The sequence below is a fragment of the Dendrobates tinctorius genome, unplaced genomic scaffold (genome assembly GCF_039654945.1).
Source record: "Dendrobates tinctorius isolate UK_male_01 unplaced genomic scaffold, ASM3965494v1 ptg000314l, whole genome shotgun sequence".
NCBI classification, from domain to species: domain Eukaryota; kingdom Metazoa; phylum Chordata; class Amphibia; order Anura; family Dendrobatidae; genus Dendrobates; species Dendrobates tinctorius.
In genome coordinates, this window is record NW_027361981.1 from 3,087,089 (window position 1) to 3,111,664 (window position 24,576).

General features: G+C 49.2%; 1 protein-coding gene across 1 annotated transcript; it reads right to left on the reverse strand.

The window, feature by feature from the left end:
* Window positions 1-10,364: 10,364 nt before the first annotated feature.
* On the reverse strand, window positions 10,365-18,289 carry LOC141073721 (small ribosomal subunit protein eS28-like). Its single transcript, XM_073561077.1, has 3 exons — window positions 18,278-18,289; window positions 10,940-11,073; window positions 10,365-10,460 (listed from the first exon to the last, which is right to left on the reverse strand). Exons 1-2 carry the CDS (start codon window positions 18,287-18,289, stop codon window positions 10,951-10,953), a joined length of 135 nt encoding a protein of 44 aa, XP_073417178.1. The 3' UTR covers window positions 10,365-10,460; window positions 10,940-10,950.
* Between the last annotated feature and the right edge of the window lie 6,287 nt (window positions 18,290-24,576).

Sequence of the window (24,576 nt, forward strand, 5' to 3'; positions counted from 1 at the left end):
GGGCTTAGTGTGCTTATTCCTGAACAGCTGGTTACAGGTAGAAGAAACACTAATTTTATGAAGTGTGTGTGTGGACTACACTTTAATAGGAGCTAATGTGGCCTACACAACTTTCAAATGTAGTGTTTGGTGAACTTTATTGTTTTTTTTGTGAAAAAAAACTAAAAGGAAGTGACCAAAAGTTTGAAAGTGATAGTATCACCAACTTTTTGGAGCTATTACAATGCAGGCATGTAACCTACAATGCAAAAGATGAGGCTCCAAAAAAATTGGGTAATACTAATCTGGCTGCAGATGAAGGGCACAAGCCAGAAAAAAGGCTCCTCTATCTACTCCTATATAGTGTTTGCAACAAACCAATGTAGATGGATACGGATGGATGCACACTAATAGGAGAAGAAAAAATGAACTGCAATTAAAGAAAAATATGTGTGAGGCAGTGACGCACGCTGAGCGGCCTACAACCAGACGTAGCTGCAGGACACACTACTCAGCGTGAGCTGCACTCACACACAGTCAGAGACCTCTCAGACAGCCGTGAACAGTGCAGGTAAGTGGGCACTAGCACTGAAAGGCTGCAGAAAGGCTCCGCTGTCTACTCCTAGAGTGTTTGCAACCACCGTGTATGGATACGGATGGATGCACACTAATAGGAGAAGAAAAAATGAGCTGCAATAAAAGAAAAATATGTGTGAGGCAGTGACACGCTGAGCGGCCTACAACCAGACGTAGCTGCAGGATGCACTACTCAGCGTGAGCTGCACTCACACACAGTCAGAGACCTCTCAGACAGCCGTGAACAGTGCAGCTAAGTGGGCACTAGCACTGAAAGGCTGCAGAAAGGCTCCGCTGTCTACTACTAGTGTTTGCAACCAACGTATATGGATACGGATGGAAACACACTAGATAAAATTTTTGAAAAATAAGCAGCTCAAAAAGAAAAATATGTATGAGGCAGCAGTGAGGCACGCTGGGCGGCCTACAACCAGACGTGGCTGCAGGACCCACTCCACAGCGTGAGCTGCACTCACACAGCCCTTGCAGACAGCTGTGAACACTGCTGCTAGGGAAAAGAAAGCTACAGTGGTGGTTTATGTAGCCTGGTTAAAGCACAATATGTTTTGTAGAATCGCTATTTCTAACTGTCCCTCACAGTCTTCAACAGCAGCCTGTCCCTAACTGAATTCACAGCAGAGTGACCAGAAATGGCGGCGGCTGTGGCTTTTATAGTGCATCATGACATCATTTCAGCATCCAATCACAGCCATGCCAATAGTTAACATGCCTACATGCCTAACAGGATGTGCCCACACTTCTGAGGATTCCCATTGGCTGAATCAAAGCGAGCGGGCTCATAGCATTATGGGAACTTCCGATTCCGGTATCCGATATGAAAAAAGTATCGGAAGTCAGTATCAGAATTCCGATACAGCTAATATCGGCCGATACCCGATACTTGCGGTATCGGAATGCTCAACACTACGTGTGACACCAGCATTTCTGGCATTGGTCGGAGACTGACAGAGCACACAGCTTTTTGCCATTACATGTTATCACATCTAGTTCCACTTACAGAGACATTTGTGTTGCAACAGGTCAATGACCTAAACCGCCTCCAGGCTATGTAAGAGCTACGCAACCAAGATGGAGAGCTGCGGCAGCTGACGCATCCTCCACAATCTCCTATGATGTGGGGAATCGGGAATTGTTAGCCATGTAATGGGCATTTGAGGAGTGGAGACATTGGTTGGAGGGAGCTAGACATCAAGTTGTGGTCCTCACTGTCCAAAAGAATTTGATTTACCTTGAGTCGGCCAAACGCTTGAATCCTAGACAGGCTAGGTGGGCCTTGTTTTTTACGCGGTTTGATTTTGTGGTCTCCTTTCTTCCAGGCACTAAGAATGTTAAGGCAGACACCCTTTCTAGGAGTTTCTTTGCTGATTCTCCTATTGTGACCAAGCCTACCACCATCCTCGGTGAAGGGGTAGTTCTTTCTTCCACCTCGCCTGATTCGAGATGTGCTCAAGAATTCCAAACCTGAGCGTTGTCCTATGGGAAAATTGTATGTTCCTGACCAGTGGAGGAAGAGAGTGATGTCTGAAGTTCATTGCTCCGCATTGGCTGGTCATTCAGGTATTTTTGGTACCAGAGATTTGGTGAGTCGGTGTTTTTGGTGGCCCGCCTTATCTCGTGATGTCAGGAATTTTGTGCAGTCCTGTGGGACTTGTTCCCGGTCTAAACCCTGTTCTCGCTCTAGTGGGTTGTTGATGCCCTTGCCGGAGGCCATGGACCCATATTTCAATGGATTTTATTTCTGATCTTCCTGTCTCTCAGAGAATGACTGTTATCTGGGTGATTTGTGATAGATTCTCTAAGATGGTCCATCTTGTACCACTCCCAAAGTTGCCATCATCCTCAGAGTTGGTACCCTTGTTTTTACAACAGGTTGCATGGGATTCCTGAGAACATTGTATCGGACAGAGGAGTTCAGTTTGTTTCCAGATTCTGGAAAGCCTTTTGTTCCAAGCTGGGAATTCAGTTGTCCTTCTCCTCTGCGTTTCACCCTCAGACCAATGGGCAGACGGAGAGAACAAACCAGACTTTGGAGTCCTATTTGAGATGTTTTATATCTGCTGATCAGGATGATTGGGTTTCATTTTTGCCCTTGGCCGAATTCGCTTTAAATAATAGAGCTAGTTCTGCCACCTTGATGTCACCCTTTTTCTGTAACTTTGGGTTTCATCCTCGATTTTCTTCAGGGCAAGTGGAATCTTCAGCCTGCCCAGGTGTTGACACTGTGGTAGAGAGAATGCAGCAGATTTGGGACCAAGTAGTGGATAAGTTGTCTCTCTCCCAGGAAAAGGCCCAGCGGTTTTCTAACCGGCATAGGACCATTGGTCCCTGGTTTAAAGTGGGTGATATGGTTTGGTTGTCATCAAAGAATATCTCTATGAAGGTGGCTTCTCCAAAGTTCAAGCCAAGATTTATTGGACCTTACAAGATTTTGGAGATTCTTAATCCGGTTTCTTTTCGATTGGCTCTTCCTGTTACGTTTAAGATCCATAACGTGTTTCATAAGTCGCTGTTGAAGAGATATGTTGAGCCAGTAGTACCTATGGCTGCACCTCCTGACCCTGTATTGGTTGAAGGTAATGTGGAATATGAGGTAGAGAAAATACTGGATTCTCGTCTGGCTAGACGGAGACTCCAGTATTTGGTCAAGTGGAAGGGTTATGGCCAGGAGGACAATTCTTGGGTCTCTGCCTCTGATATTCATGCCGATAGATTGGTTCGTGCTTTTCATCGGGCCCATCCTGATCTGCCCGGTGGCGTAGATGAGGGTTCGGTGACCCCTCCTCAAGGGGGGGTACTGTTGTGAGCTCATTTTCGGGTTTGCCTCTGGCTTCTGGTGAGGGTTATGGAGCTGGCTGTGCTGACAGAGGAGTAGTGAGTTCTCTATCTGGACTCCCTCTGTTGGTGAAGGGAGGTAATGAAGCTGGTCTAAATGGCAGAGACCGGCCACCTGAGGAAGAGGACTGCGATTGGACATCAGGAGTTTCTGATAGGATTTAAGGCAGCCGACTCCCTAGTTTCTTGTTGGTGATTTTTCCTGACTGTGGCTCCTGGTTTCCAGTTTGGTTCCTGCCTTCCTAAAGCTTTCTCTGCTATTGTTCATATGAGTTTTTGTCTGGTTTACTTAGTTTTTGTGTTCAGCCAGCCCTGGCTGGGACTGGGTTGAATCCCCATTTTGTCTCTGATCAGTTGATCTCTTTTGCTCTGTCGTAGGAATATACCTGAGTGCTGATATAGTGATTTGAAGTCTAGCGACTTCAGGGCCTTTTTCTATCAGACATGTTGGACATTCTTTTTGGCAGGGTTTTTTGAGTGATTGCAGACAGCAGCTTTTCTTTCATGTCCTTTCTAGTTAGCGAGGGCCCTATCGTTTGCTCAGCCTATCTTTCTACCTGTGTCTGTGTTTTCATCTTGTTTCACCGACAATACATGTTGAGGGCTGTCTATTGCTTTGGGGTCAGCTCTGGGGTAGCTTAGATTTTCCCTTTCTTTCTTTAGGCTTATTTAGTTCTCTGGCCGTGACGAGGCGCCTAGGACCACCATAGGCACGCTCCACGGCTACTGCTAGCTGTTGTGGATAGGATCAGGGGACTGCAATCCGCTAGTTACCAACCTCTCCGGTTTTCTGGGCTTAGCTTGCTTTTTGTTTTTTCCTCCTCGGTGACTCATTCATAACAGAGACCAGTCCAGTCGTTAGAGCTCCTCCAGATGGGGGTCAGGAGCATCGACTGAGAGACATCCCCCTCATACTCCGGGGAAGAAGTGCACGGGTAAGGCAAAACACAGGGAATGTGCCCTCTGTGGATGCCCCCTACCTGATTCGTGCCCAAAAAAGTTGTGCACCCCCTGTATCCAGCAGACGGTGAGGTCTCAGGAAGGGGTGGAATGGCATTACGTCTAAATAGACCATATTTCCTTTTACTATCCTCCCTCAGGTAGCAGAGGAGTCATTTAATATCACTGCAAGCCTGAAAGATATAGTCAGGGCGGAAGAAAGCGAATCCCTAAAGTCCCTGTCCCAAGCGGAAAGATCAAAATACATGGCCCCCCTGGATTCAGACTCCTCGGTGGAATGGGGAGAAATGACTCCTCCGATTCATCCCCCTTGTCTTCTTCAGTGGAGGAAGATTCCGGTCGTTTCTGCCTGCCCCTAGATCAAGTTGTTAAGTTGGCAAAAGTGGTCAGGGGGACGATAGGGATAGAGGAACCCAAGCCACAGTTATCCAGGATGTCATGTACAAAGGGATAGATCCGAGAAAGCGAAGGTCCTTCCCTTTAAATGAAAAAATCCAAGAGCTGATTTGCCGGGAATGGAAAAAAAACAGAAAAGAGGGGCTCTTTACCTCCAGCTCTCAAGCGCAGATACCCATTTGAGGATCCAGCAGTTAATACCTGGCACAAGACCCCCAAGTTAGATGCAGCAGTCGCCAAGGCATCAAAAAGAGCCTCGCTACCCTTTGAGGATATGGGAACCCTTAAAGACCCCCTAGACAGGAAGGCAGACACCTTCCTTAAAGGAACCTGGGAGATGGTGGCCGGTTCCCTAAGACCAGCGGCAGCATCAACATGCATGGCCAGATCGATGATGGTCTGGTTGGACCAGCTAATCTCAATTAAAGGAAGGAGCTCCAAGAGAGACAATTCTGGGCATTCTGCCAGTGATTCAGAGGGCCGCAGCCTTCCTATCGGATGCCTCAGTTGCGGTTAGAATGTCTGCTAAAGCAGCAGGACTTTCCAATGCGGCCCGCACAGCCTTGTGGTTAAAGTGCTGGCCAGGGGACATCCAAGCCAGATCAAAACTCTGCGCTATCCCGTGCGAAGGGGAATATCTGTTTGGTCCAGTCCTGGATGAGTTGCTGGACAAGGCGGGGGACAACAAAAAGAAGTTCCCTAATTTGTGGTTTGCATCTTACCAACGTTTTTTCAATAGAAAAGTTTGGTCAAGGGAGAAGACGCATCCCATCACCCGCTAGAGACCATCCCAAGTGGGAAGTTAGAAGAAGGAGAGGTACAGGCTTTATGTTCAGACATTCTTCAAGAGAAGGATAGAAACCTGGCCAATGACTAGCAATTCCCGTGGGGGGTAGATTGTCAGCCTTCCTTCCAGCATGGTTACAAATCACAAATAGTGACTGGGTGCGGAGCATAATAGCCACCGGACTCAAGCTGGAGTTTAGAGATCCAGAGACCAGACAAGTCCTTCAGAACCATTATTAATCTGCGGTCTCTTAATGAGTTTCTGATTAATCGAACCTTTAAGATGGAATAGATCAGCTCGGCAATAAAGATGTTGTTTGAAAACTGCTTCATGGCAGTCGTGGGTGTGAATGACGCGTAATATCATGGGCCTATCCACGCAAATTTCCAGCAATTCCTGAGGGTGGCAATTTCAATGGGTGGTTTAGTCCGCTCTTATCAGTTTAGGGCTCTCCCTTTTGGTCTCTCAGCAGCCCCTCGGGTATTCACGAAGATAGCTGCCAAAGTCATGGCTCATGTGCGGGAATCAAATATCCTTATTGTCCCCTACTTAGATGACTTTCTGATTGTGGGTAATTCAGTGGACCATTGTCTGTCTCAGATAGGAAGGGCTAGGTCCAGGCTGAAGCACTTAGGCTGGATAATAAATTATGAAAAATCCCGGTTACAGCCCTTAAAAGTCCAAGTTTCTAGGCCTGGTGTTAGATTCAGAGGTGCAACATTGTCGTCTACCACCAGACAAGTTAATACACATTCAACAGCAAGTATTACGGGCAATTGATAAACCCTCCATGACCCTTAGGCAGGCCATGTCGCTGTTGGGTTCCCTGATGTTGTATATCCCGGTCATCAGGTGGGCTCAGTTTTACACTAAACCCCTTCAGAAGGATGTCCTAATTAGCGATAGGGCCTTGGGGGGGTCCCTACAGGGTCAGATATCAGTGAGCCCTTTGACCCTTGCATCCCTTAGATTAGTGTTTCCCAAACTCCAGCCCTCACGGACCCCAACAGGTCATGTTTTCAGGATTTCCTTAGTATTTCACAGGTGATGGAAGTATCATCAAGGCATCAGGAATTCTCTCACATGTGAATCCCTGAAAACATGACCAGTTGGGGTCCACGAGAACTGGAGTTTGGGAACCACTGCCTTAGATGGTGGCTGGACAAGAACAACTTATCTTCAGGAGTTCCCAGGGTAATGCAGATAACCCGCATAATAACCTCAGATGCTAGCCCCTCGGGTTGAGGGGCCCATATTGGGGATATGGTGGTCCAGGGACAATGTGACTCCCAGGCGGGAGCCTCATCCAACCAGAAGGAGCTGTTGGCAATAGAGCTGGCAGTTAAAAAACTCCTTGTGTACCTACAGGGTCACCATGTCAGGATTCTCTCGGACAACCAGGTGGTGGTGGCCTACGTCAACCACCAAGGTGGAACACGTTCCGAGGCCCTGATGCAAAAGAGCAGAACGCCTGTTTCAAACAGCCGAAAGACATTTTCAATCTTTGACAGCGCACCATATCAGAGGGAAGGACAACACAAAAGCAGACTATCTAAGCCGCAATATTCTGAGGCAAGGAGAATAGTCATTGAACACAGACATCTTCAACCAGATTGTCCGCAGATGTGGTCAGCCGGAGGTAGACCTCTTTGCCAGCAGGGAAAACAGAAAAGTAAGAAAGTTCTGTTCTCTGAATTCCAGGAAAAATCCTATGGTAGTGAGGAAGATCAGGGAAGATTGGGCAAGGATCATACTAATTGCCCCATTTTGGCCCAGGAGAACCTGGTTTACAGAGCTGAGGACTATGTCGGTATGCAATCCCTGGATTCTTCCGGACCTTCTCTACCAGGGGCCAATCAACAATCCACAAGTGACAGGGCTCCATTTGACGGCGTGGAGTTTGAAAGGTCATTGTTGAGAGATAGAGGGTTCTACCCAAATTTAATTAACACCCTTCTGAAGAGTAGGAAACAAATTACTACGAATATCTATGCTAGAACCTGGAGGCGATTCCTGGCCACCTCTGACTTTAATCTCAGGGATGGGATACCCACGAGACAGATTCTAGAGTTCCTTCAGAAGGGTCTCGAGTTAGGTCTTTTCACAAGTTCTTTGAAACTACAGATTTCAGCTCTGGGGGCCCTATTTACCTGTGATATTGCTAACAATTACTGGATTACTAGATTCATCAGGGCTGCTGTAGATCTAGGCCCATACACAGGGATAAATGCATACCATGGGACCTAAATTTAGTCCTTACAGCTATGACAAAGGGCCCTTTTGAACCCCTGGATTCGGCCTCGTTAAAAATTCTAGCTCTTAAAACGGGCTTTCTGGTAGCAATAACATCTGCATGTAGGATAAATGATATACGGGCACTTTCCAGGCTTTCCCCTTATACAGAGTTCTTACAAGACAGGGTAATCCTCAGACCGGACCCAGCATACTTGCCCAAGGTGGCATCACACTTTCACAGGTCACAAGAGATAGGAAGGGAGCACTTTCTCCCTAATCCTTCAAACCCTAAAGAGGAGAAACTTCATGCATTAGACCAAGGTTCCCCAACTCCAGTCCTCAAGGCCCACCAACAGGTCATGTTTTCAGGATTTTCCTTGTATTGTACAGGTGATGCAATTATCACCTGGGCAATACTAAGGAAATCCTGAAAACATGACCTGTTGGTGGGCCTTGAGGACTGGAGTTGGGGAACCCTGCATTAGACAATAGGCGATGTCTTCTAAAGTATATCTCTGCTACTGATCCTTGTAGAAGGGATAATGCATTATTCTTATCCTTCCAAGGTCCTAAGAAAGGGCTTAAGAGTATCAAAACGCACATTAGCGAGGTAGATTAGGGAGGCTCTCTCTCTGGCTTATACAGCAGGTGGGGGTCCAGCTCCGCAGAATCTGAGGGCGCACTCCACTCGTGCCATGGCATCATCTTGGGCGGAGAGATCTGGAGTGTCAATTGACCAGATATGTAAGGCGGCCACTTGGTCATCGCCTTCTACCCTTTTTAACCACTATCGGTTGGACATGGCTGTCTCCTCAGATCTCACCTTTGGGATAAGGGTGCTGCAGGCTGTAGTCCCTCCCTAAGTTAGTTTACATCTCTGTAATTCTCTTGTGGTGCTGTCATGGGAGACCAAATAAAGTATTGTTACTTACTGGTAATGGTATTTTTCAGAAGCCCATGACAGCACCCTTAGTTTCCTCCCTTCACGTGTGGGGATGCACTTCTTTCTCTTAGAAAGTTTCACAGGCATTGCTTAATTTGGAATTAAAATTGTATATATTTGTGCCATTAACCATGGTAGCCTCTCAAGCTCTGTAATCCAACTGATACGTGGCAGAGGTGCTACCCTTTTTGTCTGTAGGTTTCCTGTTCCTGAAGGGCGGATTCCCTCTCTTGTGGTGCTGTCATGGGCTTCCAAAAAATACCTTTACCGGTAGGTAACTTAATACTTTTACACACAGTGGGTTTTTTTTTTAAATAAATTTGCAAAGACTCTACATCTGTTTGCAGGCAAGATGGGGTGCAGAGTATACATTAATGAGGAAAAAAAAATGAACTTTTGAGTTTACCAAATGGCTGCAATAAAACAAGAGTGAAAAATGTAAAGGGGTCTGAATACTTTCCATACCCACTGTATATAGTGCAAAAAGATGACAGCACTCACAGTCAGCGTTCAGTAGGGCTGGAGAGAGGAACTCCAGTGGTTTGTGTCCTGAGGAGGAAAGACTGAGCCATCCCTCTGTTTCTCCACATGCATGGACTATGTTAAAGCATTTTTGTTTTGTTTTACCTGAAGGGCTGTGTTTATTTTTCCCTTCATGTTGGTTTATGCCATCTATATAATAAACCAACTGAAGATTTAAAGAGACAGTGTTCCAGTTTTCAACCTCTGTACTGCTGAGTGAGCTGAACTAATATATATTATGTAGTGCAGGGTTTCCCAACTCCAGTCCTCAAGGCACACCAACAGATCATGTTTTCAGGATTTCCTTTGTATTGCACAGGTGAAGCAATTATCACCTGAGCAATACTAAGGAAATCCTGAAAACATGATCTGTTGGTGTGCCTTGAGGACTGGAGTTGGGAAACCCTGATGTAGTGCAGCAGAGTCCATGCTGTGCAGTGATGAGGCAGTAACCCAAGCAAGTTCAAAAACAAAACATGTTTAAAGTCCAAACAAACTACGTGCACAGTACGCTGTATCCGCCGGATCGCAGTCGGGAAAACAAAAGACTGTCCGGGACTGGTTGCCTTGAGTGACTGCACTGCTGTGTATGTAGGGGGTGCCAGACCTTTTGACTCCCCTTGCGTTGCCTCACACAGGGACTGCTCTGCAAACCAACAGCTCTGTCTGCTTGCATGACAAAAACTGACAGCCAGGGAAACGGACTGGCAGATGCAGGATGGTCTAGGGGGACCCACTTCTCTCTCCTCTGATGTGCTAGATCATATAAAGAGGAGAGAAATTAAATGTGAAATTGGATTTTTTTTGCAGTCTAGTATTTGGTGAATACTGGTGACCGTAACACGCTATAACCTTACTTTTATTTTACTCATTTATATAGCGCCATTAATTCCACAGCGCTTTACAGACATTATCATACCTAATTTCTCAGAACTGCTAAAAAGCAGCGCTGAGGAATAAGTACCCTTAACTGCTGCCGTTAAAAGGCATATCGGCAGTTGTTAAGGGGTTAAACAGTACTGTAGAATGGAAGCTACCATTTGCTGCTTTTTATATGCAGCATTTCTACTGTGAACCTAGTAAACATATCAAGGTTATCTACAGATGACCAAGTTTAGGAAAAAAGTTCAGGAATTTTTATTTGCAGTCAACAAAAACAATTTGCTGAACCATTCCGTCTTCAGAGTGCCAAGTTGAGCAAGCTGCCATCTAAAGAAAAAAAAATTAAAAACTTTACACAATGACCTCTATTATACTGTAAATAAACACCACTATTGCATGACTCAAATTAAGATGAGACTTTCATTGCTTTTGCCCAGTATCCCAATATTGTGGGCCTAGTAAACAAAAGCACCCATGATCATGCCCTTATGGGGCCTTGCTTTGTGCAATATAAGTTGTAGTTGTGATTGACACCACTTCCCCCACATACAGTGAAACAGTTGGAATTTCTAAGTATTCTAAAAAGGTAAACCTTGTTTTTACAACAACCCAACAGCAATGGTGGTATTGCACTTTGAATACCCCCTTCTGTACATTAACTTTACTATGTAATGGTGTCATTCAAAATTACAACTCATCCTTAAGATTTCAAACACATTGACAAAAAAAAAAAAATAAAGTCTTACAGAAAAGGTCATAGCAGTAACCATGTCCCTTTCTGAAGCCTTGGCTAGATGTTACTTTACCTTGAAGAAAGCTAGCGTAACCTTCTAGCTTCACGTTCAGATTCTAGCAGGGTCAAAACGTCTCCTTCTCTAACTGGTCCCTTCACATTCCTTATGATGGAACGGTTGCTATCATCCATAAATTCTACATGGACCTATAGAGAAAAGAGCGGGAGGAAGAAAAAAAAAACATAAGGATTTGCAGTGTAATAAACTAAAAATTAGTGTTTATAGTGAAAATAGAAAAGTCAAATTGTGTTTAAAACAAATTTAACATTTAACCCCTTAATGTCCAATGACGGACACAGTCCGTCATCAGACATTTCCCTTTCTTTGATGAGGGCTCCGGCACTGAGCCCGCATCAAAGCCGGGACATGTCAGCTGTTATGAACAGCTGACATGTGCCCGCAATAGGCGCGAGCGGAATCGCCGTCCGCCCGCGCCTATTAACTAGTTAAATGCCGCTGTCAAAGCTGACAGCGGGCATTTAAATAGAATTTCCGGCCGCCGGGCCGTAAATGACGTCATCGCCGACCCCCGTCACGTGATTGGGGGTCGGCGTCACGTTGCCTGGACAACCAGAGGTCTCTATGAGACCTCTATGATTGTTCCAGGCATAAGGCTTTCAGCGCCACCCGGTGGTCGGCGCTGAAAGCACAGCAGTAAATCTGCTACATATGGGCGTTCTGCTCATCGCCCATATGTAGCAGAGCCAATCGGGTTGCGCATGCTTCTAGCCTCCTATGGAGGCTATTGAAGCATGCCAAAAGTAAACAAAAAAAAATGTTTAAAAATAAAAAAAAATTAAAAAAACCTAAAAGTTCAAATCACCCCCCTTTCGCCCCAATCAAAATAAAACAGTAAAAAAAAAATCCCACATACACATATTAGGTATCGCCGCGTTCAGAATCGCCCGATCAATAAAAAAAAGCATTAACCCGATCGCTAAACGGCGTAGCGAGAAAAAAATTCAAAACGCCAGAATTACGTTTTTTTGGTCACCAAGACATTGCATTAAAATGCAATAACGGGCGATCAAAAGAACGTATCTGCACAAAAGTGGTGTCATTAAAAACGTCAGTCCGGCACGGAAAAAATAAGCCCTCACCCTACCACAGATCATGAAAAATGGAGACGCTACGGGTCTCGGAAAATTGCGCAAATTTTTTTTTTTTTTTTTTTTTTTTAGCAAACTTTGGAATTTTTTTTCACCACTTAGATAAAAGAGGACATAGACATGTTTGGTGTCTATGAACTCGTAATGACCGTAATGACCTGGAGAATCATAATGGTAGGTCAGATTTAGCATCTAGTGAACCTAACAAAAAAGCCAAGCAAAAAACAAGTGTGGGATTGCACTTTTTTTGCAATTTCACCGCACTTGGAATTTTTTTCCCGTTTTCGAGTACACGATATGGTAAAACCAATGATGTCATTTAAAAGTACAACTCGTCCCGCAAAAAATAAGCCCTCACATGGCCATATAAACGGAAAATTAAAAAAGTTATGGCTCTGGAAAGAAGGGGAGGGAAAAATGAAAATGTAAAACCAAAAATACCCCTGGTCGTTAAGGGGTTAAAAAAGTTAGTACATGCTAGATTATAAGAATTTGAACTAAAAAGCTGGAGGAAGTTAAGATGGAAACAAATGTCCATGTTGGCTGCTTACTTGCTCCTACACTTGATAGCATGCCAAAGCAAGCACCTGTATTTCTGCAGGTGGCTCAAATACTGATTAACTACGAAGGTTTAACCCCTTTGAGAGCCTGTTTTAACCTTAATGATCAGGCCAATTTTTACAATTCTGACCACTGTCACTTTATGAAGTAATAACTCTGAAACGCTTTGATGGATCCTGGTGATTGGGAGATTGTCTTCTCATAACATTGTACTTTTTGATAGTGGTAACTAGAGTTGAGCGAAACGGGTCGAAAAATTTCAAAAGTCGCCGACTTTTGGCAAAGTCGGGTTTCATGAAACGAAACCCGACCCTAGGATGAGGTCGGCCACGAGGTCGGCGACTTACGCGCCAAAGTCGCGTTTCAAAAGTTTGTTTTGCGCTCTTTCAGCCAATCAGGATCCACGGACACTGTGGGCAACGTGATGACATAGGCAGGGGTCACCACCATCTTTCAGAAGGGCATGCAAGTGATTGGCTTGCTTTGGTGGGCGTCACAGGGGTTATAAAAGGGCGTGCACGCCGACCGCCATCTTACTTCTGCCGATCTTAGCATAGGGAGAGGTTGCTGATTCTGTAGGGAGAGCGTTAGGCAGAGAAGAAGAAAAAAAAAAACTGCTTCTGCTGCTAGCGATTTTGCCTGTACAACACACCAGTCACTGTGTGTGCAGTGCAAGGGGAGGTTATATTGTGGTGGATCAGCGGTGTTGGTTGTTAGGCTGCCTTCTAAGGCTTCCTGACAGCTGCATTGCTGTTTCCCCACTGCTCTGCAAACTGCTTTTTTAAAAGCAATCCCAATTTTTTTTTTTGTCCTGCTGAGGTACTGAGCGTGCATTTTTTCACACCATACAGCGGTGTACGCTCCTCACACAGTACCGTGTAACGGCTGTTATCACAGCCACAGTGAAGCTATCTGTGTGTCACTGTGGAAGGATAAGTGGAGGACTTGTTCCGTTCTTACAGACCTACTCTCTAGGGAGATTCCTATTCTGCCCAATTCTACAATTCACTTTTTTCACACCTGTGCCATCGAGCCTGTGACATAGCGCTCTGATATTCAGTGGGCCTCACACAATCCAAAAGTGTCCAGTGTCCACAAGTGTCTGCAGAAATTCAAAATCTCCCTTATCCTGTAGTCACTTTTTTCACACCTGTGCCATCGAGCCTGTGACATAGCGCTCTGATATTCAGTGGGCCTCACACAATCCAAAAGTGTCCAGTGTCCACAAGTGTCTGCAGAAATTCAAAATCTCCCTTATCCTGTAGTCACTTTTTTCACACCTGTGCCATCGAGCCTGTGACATAGCGCTCTGATATTCAGTGGGCCTCACACAATCCAAAAGTGTCCAGTGTCCACAAGTGTCTGCAGAAATTCAAAATCTCCCTTATCCTGTAGTCACTTTTTTCACACCTGTGCCATCGAGCCTGTGACATAGCGCTCTGATATTCAGTGGGCCTCACACAATCCAAAAGTGTCCTGTGTCCACAAGTGTCTGCAGAAATTCAAAATCTCCCTTATCCTGTAGTCACTTTTTTCACACCTATTGCATCGAGCCTGTGACATAGCGCTCTGATATTCAGTGGACCTCACACAATCCAAGTGTCCAGTGTCCACAAGTGTCTGCAGAAATTCAAAATCTCCCTTATCCTGTAGTCACTTTTTTCACACCTGTTGCATCGAGCCTGTGACATAGCGCTCCGATATTCAGTGGGCCTCACACAATCCAAGTGTCCAGTGTCCACAAGTGTCTGCAGAAATTCAAAATCTCCCTTATCCTGTAGTCACTTTTTTCACACCTGTGCCATCGAGCCTGTGACATAGCGCTCTGATATTCAGTGGGCCTCACACAATCCAAGTGTCCAGTGTCCACAAGTGTCTGCAGAAATTCAAAATCTCCCTTATCCTGTAGTCACTTTTTTCACACCTGTTGCATCGAGCCTGTGACATAGCGCTCTGATATTCAGTGGGCCTCACACAATCCAAAAGTGTCCAGTGTCCACTAGTGTGTGCAGAAAATCTAAATCTCCCCTGTCCTATAGACACCTTGTACCTTGTTTTACATTACTATATAGTTTGTTGGATTTTGTCTACATTTCTACCAAAAATGAGGAAGGCTGGTGGAAGAAGCCGTGGAATTGGGCGGGGGTTGGCAGCTGGTAATGATGGTGTTGGTGGTGGATCTGATGGTAGTGGCAAAAGCAAAATAGGACCGAATGCAGGAGGTGTTGAGCCTGCGTCATCGTCTGGCTCCATAAAGCTTCGAAGGCTTAGTTTTCTAGGAGTTGGCAAACCGCTTTTAAAGCCAGAGAATCAGGAAGAAGTTTTGTCTTACATTGCTGACTCAGCCTCCAGCTCTATCGCCTCCTCTTCTGAAGTTGTAAAAAGTAAAAGCACTGAGTAGTCATTGGAGGCTCATGTTCATGAACCACACCTTTCCTTGTGTCCTTCACCCCAACCAAGATTGAAGGATGACGCAGGCCATACTACTGATTACTCCATGGAGCTGTTTTCACATACCATGCCTGGATTATCAAGTGAAATGGTGAATTACCCAGGCCAAGATGAATCTGACATGGAGTGCACTGATGCACAGCCGCTGATAGATGATTCTGCTGGTACATTCACTCAGAGCACTACATTGTCTTCGCAGTGTACAGAGCCAGATTCTGACCCTGATGAGACTCAGGTGCCCCTTCCCGCACACTATACCACCATACACGGTGACACAGAGGAAGGTGCACATGACATTGAAGAGGAGGTGATGGATGACCCAGTTGTTGACCCAGATTGGCATCCATTGGGGGAAGAGGGTGCTGCTTCCAATAGCTCAGATGAGGAGCATCCACAGCAGACATCGACATCGCAACAGCTGTTATCTGGCAGGCCCGGAGCACTCCAAAGACAGGTTCCAAAAATCAAAAGAGTTGCTGGACAGCTTGTCCAGAGGGTCAAAACATCACAGCGTGCTAGGCCGCAAAATGTCTGCCAAAGTAGGAAGAGTGCAGTGTGGCACTTTTTTGAACAAAATCCTCATGATCAGGCCAAGGTTATCTGTAAGAAGTGCGCAAAGACCTTTAGCCAAGGGAAAAATCTGAAAAATTTGAATACCAGTTGCATGCTTAGACATTTAACCAGCATGCACTTGCAAGCGTGGACACAACACCAAACCTCAAGTACCACATGTGCAACTGATCACAAAGAAGGTAGTCAGCAACGCTACATTGTTTCCCCCACTGTAAGCCCACCGGTTAGCACAGCAGCAAATGTTGAGGTGTCGTTGCAAGGCCAAAGCAGTCAGGGAATCCCACTGTTATATCAACGAAAGACTGAATCTAGGCCATCAGAAAGAACACCAACTCCATCACCATCATCAACCCTCTCTCAGTCCGCCCTGTCCACCGCTACTTCCACCATATGCAGCTCTCAAGTCCAGCTCACCCTCCCAGACACTATGAGTAGGTCAAGAAAGTACTCAGTCTCTCATCCGCGTACACTGGGTTTGAACGCCCACATTGCCAAACTAATCTCGTTTGAGATGATGCCCTATCGGTTGGTGGAAAGCGCAGCTTTCCGCGAACTCATGGCCTATGCAGTACCACGCTATGACCTACCCAGTCGCCACTTCTTCTCTCGCAAAGCCATCCCAGCCCTCCACCATCATGTAAAAGACCGCATTACCCATGCACTCAAGCAGTCAGTGAGTGGAAAGGTGCACCTCGCAACTGATGCATGGTCCAGTCGGCATGGTCAGGGCCGTTACGTGTCCATCACTGCGCACTGGGTTAATGTGGTGGATGCAGGGTCCACAGGGGACAGCGGTGGTGGGACAGTGCTGCCTAGCCCACGGTATAGGAAACAGTTGGCTGTAGGCGTTCGACCCTCCTCCTCCTCCAGAAGCGAAAGCTCGTCCACAGAGCGCAGTCGTACGAGCACTCCATCTGCAGCTGCCACTGTTGCACACGAGGTGTCCCCCTATCGAGCAGCTAGTGGAAAGCGTCAGCAGGCTGTGTTGCAGATGATGTGTTTGGGCGACAGACACACCGCCGAGGTGCTGGCCGAGTACTTGAAGCGACAAACTGAGTCATGGCTGGGCAGTGTACATCTTGAGGCAGGCAAGGTAGTTCAATTGAGCACTGTAGGTGTGTTTCCTGTCCTCTCACTGCCGACTTTTATTCCCCATTTGACTTACATTGGGTTTCGTGTTTCGGGACGACCCCGACTTTTCCCTATAATCGGCCGATCTTGCTCGACCCAACTTTTGGAAAAGTCGGGTTTCACGAAACGAAACTCGACCCTAAAAAAACAAAAGTCGCTCAACTCTAGTGGTAACATTTCTTTGACATGATGCGTTTGTGGGAAAAAAAAAATTTGGTGAATTGTCAATTTTGCAATCTTCAAACTTTTAATCTTTATGTCCTTATCAGACACCTGCAGCCACTAATAACAGTGAGAGCAGGAGCGGAGGATGGGAGTATTCATTAGCTGAGGGTTGCAGCCACCAAGCTGTGAGTTTTGCCTGGCTGGCTAGCAAAAACAGAGGAACCCTCTCAGGTTTTTTCTTTTAATTTATTTTCAGCGCAGGAGTGGCTGTCAGCTTCAACAAGGCTAGTTATCAAGAATAGAGGGGTTCCCACACTTTTAATTATTTAATTAAAAAAAAAATGGTGTGGGGTCTCCCATTTTTGACAACCAGCCTTGCTAAAGCTCTCAGCTGTTGGCTGATACTCTCAAGCTGGTAAGGGGCCATGGATATTGACCACCCCAGCCTAAAAATAGCAACCTGCAGCTGCCCAGAAAAGGCACATTAGATAGGAGTTTCTCACTGCTAGCAGGGATCTTCACTGCAGTTCAGCCCAGCTGGGATCGGAGCCTCGTGACCGGACGTAACCTCAATGACGTCACCACGAGTAACTGATGCACTGCTTGCAGACGCTCAGGCACCAGTGGTTGCATATCAGTCCTGTCCAGGTTGAAAACGGTTTATCCCCCAGACATGGATTACGGCGAGGGACAGAACGACTGACAGGTTTGGTATATTGTTTTATTATTGTAGTAGTTTTATTACCCCCCCTTTTCTGGGCAGCTGCAGGCTGCCATCTTTGGTTGGGGGGGCTGTTTCCTGTCCCTGAAAAGGTATGTTTCCACAGTCATGATTGCATCAGGATTTGACGCAAGTAAAATCTGCACCTGGGGTCACTGGCATGTCACCTGCGTTTTTTGATGCGGATTTGTATGCATTTTTTGTAAGCTAAATATACATTATTTAACAAAAAAAATGATTTGTGATGTCATTTCTGGTCCAACCTCCCCCTTTAATATTTGTCCAACCCACACACCATTACACACAGATAGATCCATTTTCATATGTGAATTTTGGCTTTTGGGATAATTGCTTGGGAGGCCTGTGCACCTGAAGATTTTGGATTTTGCTGTTCCATTTTCTCGTTATAGTGATAGATCTTGATAAAGGCTCTGCATAAGCCGAAACGTCGCCACTCGCCAGCCATGTGGGTCTGAAATAAAACCACATTTTTGTCCTCTTTGAAGAGGAGTGCTGCCTTCAGTTTTTTCATAGATCGATCCATAGATCAATCCATGGATCCATAGATCGATCCAGAATCCACATACATTCTGGGTGTGTTTTTTTTACGGCGTTCGGCAAAAGGAATAACAGTTTTACAGAGTAGGCCATTCCGGACACGGCGGTACTAATTTTGTGTGGCAAAACAGATTTTAAGAGGTTTTCTTTCACACTTTCACTTTGGGAGATGTATAATTATAGTGGTTTGAAAAAACCACTATATTGTAATCCGAACGCTGCTAACTTATTCTTCTTATTATTATTATAGTGGTTTGAAAAAACCACTATATTGTAATCCGAACGCTGCTAACTTATTCTTCTTCTTCTTCTTCTTCTTATTTTTAAGTTGATTTCCGCAATTAATACAGCCCGAACCGCTACACGCACAGACTCCGTTGAAGTGTCGTTTCGAAGCCAGCGTCCATGAGAGGTGTGCTAAGTATTTTTCGTGTCGATCGGATTTGTAGTTTTTGCGCAATTTGCGTTTGAAAATTTTTTTTCCCGTCATTGGAATGCACTGTCTCAATGCATTTGAATGGGAAATGGTAAAACATGCCCTGAGGCGATTGAAATGGCAGTTGAGCTCATTGATATGCGCAGGCAGACCCAGTTACTATGCCAACGCCTACGAACGTCACATGACCTCTCCAAGACAGAGCTTCTGCCATATAATATCAGCTCTTAAAGCAAAACCCACACCACAAATGCAAATCTAGCTTCATCACATGACACTTGCCCCTGAGAGAGAATGTGTGCCAAAGTGGCTTTAGAAGCCCCGTGAGCCACCCTGGCTCTTAAAGGGCCGACGCGCCAAAGTGATTCTTAAAGAGCCGGCGCACCAAAATGAGTCTTAAAGGGCCGGCGCGCCAAATCGAAAGCTGAGTGACCCAAGGCTCCAAATCGGAGGCTGATAGACCCTGGCCTACAAAAAGGAGGCTGAGCCACCCTGGCATCCAAATTGGACCCAGAGTGGCCCCTCCCACCAAATCGGACCCAGAGTGGCCCCGCCCACCAAATCAGACCCAGAGTGGCCCCACCCACCAAATTGGACCCTGAGGGGCCCCACCCACAAAATCGGACCCTGAGGGGCCCTGGCAACAAAATTGGACCCTGAGGGGCCCCGGCCACAAAATTGAACCCTGAGGGGCCCCACCCACAAAATCGGACCATGAGGGGATCCGGCCACAACATCGGACCCTGAGTGGCCCCACTCACAAAATCGGACCCTGAGGGGCCCTACCCACAAAATTGGACCCTGAGGGGCCCCGGCCACAAAATTGGACCCTGAGGGGCCCCACCCACAAAATCGGACCATGAGGAGATCCGGCCACAACATCGGACCCTGAGTGGCCCCACTCACAAAATCGGACCCTGAGGGGCCCTACCCACAAAATCGGACCCTGAGGTGCCCCAACCACAAAATCGGACCCAGAGGGGCTCCGGCCACAAAATCGGACCCTGACGGGCCCCGGCCACAAAATCGGACCCTGAGGGGCCCCGGCCATAAAATAGGACCCTGAGGGACCCCACCTACAAAATTGAACCCTGAGGGGCCCCAACCACAAAATCGGACCCTGAGGGGCCCTACCCACAAATCAAGACCCTGAGGGGACCCGGCCACAAAATCGGACCCTGAGGGGCCCCACCCACCAAATTGGACCCTGAGGGGCCCCGCCCACTAAATCGGATTCTGAAAGGCCCCAATCACAAAATCGGACCCTGAGGGGCCCCGCTGACCAAATTGAACTCTGAGGGGCCCCGCCCACCAAATCGGACCCAGAGTGGCCCGCCTACCAAATCAGACCTAGAGTGGCCCCGCCCACCAAATCGGACCCAGAGTGGCCCGCCTACCAAATCAGACCTAGAGTGGCCCCGCCCACCAAATAGGACCCTGAGGGGCCCCACCCACCAAATCGGACCCCGAGGGATCCCGGCCACCAAATCGGACCCCGAGGGTCCCCGCCCACCAAATTGGACCCTGAGGGGCCCTGCCCACCAAATCGGACTCTGATAGATCCCGCCCACCAAATTAGACCCTGAGGGGCCCCGCCCACCAAATCGGACCCTGAGGGGCCCCGCCCACCAAATCGGACCCTGAGGGGCCCCACCCACCAAATCGGACCCTAAGGGGCCCCGGCCACAAAATCGGACCCTGAGGGGCCCCACCCACAAAATCGGACCCTGAGGGGCCCCGGCCACAAGATTGGACCCTGAGGGGCCCCAACCACCAAATCAGACCCTGAGGGGCCCCGGCCACAAAATCGGACCCTTAGGGGCCCCACCCACCAAATCAGCCCCTGAGGGGACCCGGCCACCAAATCGGACCCTGAGCGGCCCCACCCACCAAATCGGACCCTGAGGTGCCCCACCCACAAAATCGTGCCCTGAGGGCCCCACCCACAAAATCGGACTCTGAGGCCAAAGTGGCCCCAGAGAGGCACCCACAGTTAAAACGGATCCTGAGTTGAAAGTCTTGCAGGTGCAGCAGGCAAGTCTCTCTTAAAGGGGCAGCCTGGGCAGCATTTCAAACCACTATCTGTACTTCCTTCAGGAAATACACATCTAGTTCTTCTTCTTCTTCTTATTATTATTATTAAGTTGATTTCCGCAATTAATGCGGCCCGAACCGCTACACGCACAGACTCCGTTGAGGTGTCGTTTCGAAGCCAGCGTCCATGAGAGGTGTGCTAAGTATTTTTCGTGTCGATCGGATTTGTAGTTTTTGCGCAATTTGCGTCTGAAATTTTTTTTTCCCGTCATTGGAATGCACTGTCTCCAATTCTTTTCAATTGGAAATGGCAAAACGTGCCCTGAGGCGATTGAAATGACAGTTGAGCTCATTGATATGCGCAGGCAGACCCATTTACTATGCCAACGCCTACGAACGTCACTTGAACCCCAGCACAGAGCCTCTGCCACATAATATCAGCTCTTAAAGCGAAACCCACAGCACAAATGCAAATCTAGCTTCATCACATGACACATGCCCCTGAGGGAGAATGTGTGCGCCAAAGTGGATTTAAAAGAAGCCCAGTGAGCCAAACTAGCTCTTAAAGGGCCAACGCGCCAAAGTGATTGTTAAAGGGCCAGCGCACCCAAATGAGTCTTTAAGGGCCGACACACCAAATCGGAGACTGAGCCACCCCGGCCTCCAAATCGGAGGCTGAGCCACCCCGGCCTCCAAATCGGAGGCTGAGCCACCCCGGCCTCCAAATCGGACAATGAGCCACCCCGGCCTCCAAATCGGACAATGAGCCACCCCGGCCTCCAAATCGGAGGCTGATCCACCCCGGCCTCCAAATCAGAGCCTGATCCACCCCGGCCTCCAAATCGGAGGCTGATCCACCCCGGCCTCCAAATCGGAGGCTGAGCCACCCCGGCCTCCAAATCGGAGGCTGAGCCACCCCGGCCTCCAAATCGGAGGCTGAGCCACCCCGGCCTCCAAATCGGAGGCTGATCCACCCCGGCCTCCAAATAGGAGGCTGAGCCACCCCGGCCTCCAAATCGGAGGCTGAGCCACCCCGCCCTCCAAATCGGAGGCTGATCGACCCCGGCCTCCAAATCGGAGGCTGATCGACCCCGGCCTCCAAATAGAAGGCTGATCGACCCCGGCCTCCAAATCGGAGGCTGAGCCACCCCGACCTCCAAATCGGAGGCTGATCCACCCCGGCTTCCAAATCGGAGGCTGATCGACCCCAGCCTCCAAATCGGAGGCTGATCGACCCCGGCCTCCAAATAGAAGGCTGATCGACCCCGGCCTCCAAATCGGAGGCTGAGCCACCCCGGCCTCCAAATAGGAGGCTGAGCCACCCTGGCCTCCAAATCGGTAGCTGTTCCACCCCGGCCTCCAAATAGGAGGCTGAGCCACCCCGGCCTCCAAATCGGAGGCTGAGCCACCCCGGCCTCCAAATCGGAGGCTGAGCCACCCCGCCCTCCAAATCGGAGGCTGATCGACCCCGGCCTCCAAATCGGAGGCTGATCGACCCCGGCCTCCAAATAGAAGGCTGATCGACCCCGGCCTCCAAATCGGAGGCTGAGCCACCCCGGCCTCCAAATAGGAGGCTGAGCCACCCTGGCCTCCAAATCAGAGGCTGATCGACCCCGGCCTCCAAATCGGAGGCTGAGCCACCCCGGCCTCCAAATCGGAGGCTGAGCCAGCCCGGCCTCCAAATCGGAGGCTGAGCCAGCCCGGCCTCCAAATCGGAGGCTGAGCCACCCCGGCCTCCAAATCGGAGGCTGAGCGACCCCAGCCTCCAAATCGGAGGCTGAGCCACCCCGACCTCCAAATCGGAGGCTGAGCCACCCCGACCTCCAAATCGGAGGCTGATCCACCCCGGCTTCCAAATCGGAGGCTGATCGACCCCAGCCTCCAAATCGGAGGCTGATCGACCCCAGCCTCCAAATTGGAGGCTGATCGACCCCGGCCTCCAAATAGAAGGCTGATCGACCCCGGCCTCCAAATCGGAGGCTGAGCCACCCCGGCCTCCAAATAGGAGGCTGAGCCACCCTGGCCTCCAAATCGGAGGCTGAGCGACCCCGGCCTCCAAATCAGAGGCTGAGCGACCCCGGCCTCCAAATCGGAGGCTGAGCGACCCCTGCCTCCAAATCGGAGGCTGATCCACCCCGGCCTCCAAATCGGTAGCTGTTCCACCCCGGCCTCCAAATCGGAGGCTGAGCCACCCCGGCCTCCAAATCGGAGGCTGAGCCACCCCGGCCTCCAAATCGGAGGCTGAGCCACCCCGGCCTCCAAATCGGAGGCTGAGCCACCCCGGCCTCCAAATCGGAGGCTGAGCCACCCCGGCCTCCAAATCGGAGGCTGATCCACCCCGGCCTCCAAATCGGAGGCTGATCGACCCAGGCCTCCAAATCGGAGGCTGAGCCACCCCGGCCTCAAAATTGGAGGCTGAGCCACCCCGGCCTCCAAATAGGAGGCTGAGCCACCCTGGCCTCCAAATCGGAGGCTGAGCCACCCCGGCCTCCAAATCGGAGGCTGATCGACCCCGGTCTCCAAATCGGAGGCTGATCGACCCCGGCCTCCAAGTAGAAGGCTGATCGACCCCGGCCTCCAAATAGAAGGCTGATCGACCCCGGCCTCCAAATCGGAGGCTGAGCCACCCCGGCCTCCAAATAGGAGGCTGAGCCACCCTGGCCTCCAAATCAGAGGCTGATCCACCCCGGCCTCCAAATCAGAGGCTGAGCCTCCCCGGCCTCCAAATCGGAGGCTGAGCCACCCCGGCCTCCAAATCGGAGGCTGAGCCACCCCGGCCTCCAAATCGGAGGCTGAGCCACCCCGACCTCCAAATCGGAGGCTGAGCGACCCCGGCCTCCAAATCGGAGGCTGATCCACCCCGGCCTCCAAATCGGAGGCTGTTCCACCCCGGCCTCCAAATCGGAGGCTGATCCACCCCGGCCTCCAAATCGGAGGCTGATCCACCCCGGCCTCCAAATCGGAGGCTGAGCCACCCCGGCCTCCAAATCGGAGGCTGAGCCACCCCGGCCTCCAAATCGGAGGCTCATCGACCCCGGCCTCCAAATCGGAATTTCATCGACCCCGGCCTCTAAATCAGAGGCTCTTTGACCTCGGCCTCCAAATCGGAAGCTCAACGACCCTGGCCTCCAAATTGGAGGCTGAGCGACCCCAGCCTCCAAATCTTACCCAGAGTGGCCCCGCCCACCAAATCGGACCCTGTGGGGCCCCGCCCACCAAATCGGACCCTGATAGGCCCCACCCACCAAATCGGACCCAGAGTGGTCCCGCCCACCAAATTGGACCCAGAGTGGTCCCGCCCACCAAATTGGACCCAGAGGGGCTCCGCCCACAAAATCAGACCCAGAGAGGCCCCTGCCACAAAATCAGACCCTGAGGGGCCGTGGCCACAAAATCGGACCCTGATGGGCCCCAGTCACAAAATCGGACCCTGAGAGGCCCCGCCCACCAAATTGGACCCAGAGTGGTCCCGCCCACCAAATTGGACCCAGAGGGGCCCCACCCACAAAATCGGACCCAGAGGGACCCCTGCCACAAAATCCGACCCAGAGGGGCCCCGGCCACAAAATCGGACCCTGAGGGGCCGCGGCCACAAAATCGGACCCTGAGGTGACCCAACCACAAAATCGGACCCTGAGGGGACCCAACCACAAAATCGGACCCTGAGGGGCCCCACCCACAAAATCAGGCCCTGAGGGGCCCCACCCACAAAATCAGACCATGAGGCCAAAGTGGCCCCTGAGAGGCACCCACAGTTAAATCGTATCCTGAGTTGAAAGTCTTGCAGGGGCAGCAGGCAAGTCTCTCTTAAAGGGGCAGCCCGGGCACCATTTCAAACCACTATCTGTACTTCCTTCAGGAAATACACATCTAGTATTAATGTTGTAATCCGAACGCTGCTAACTTTTTC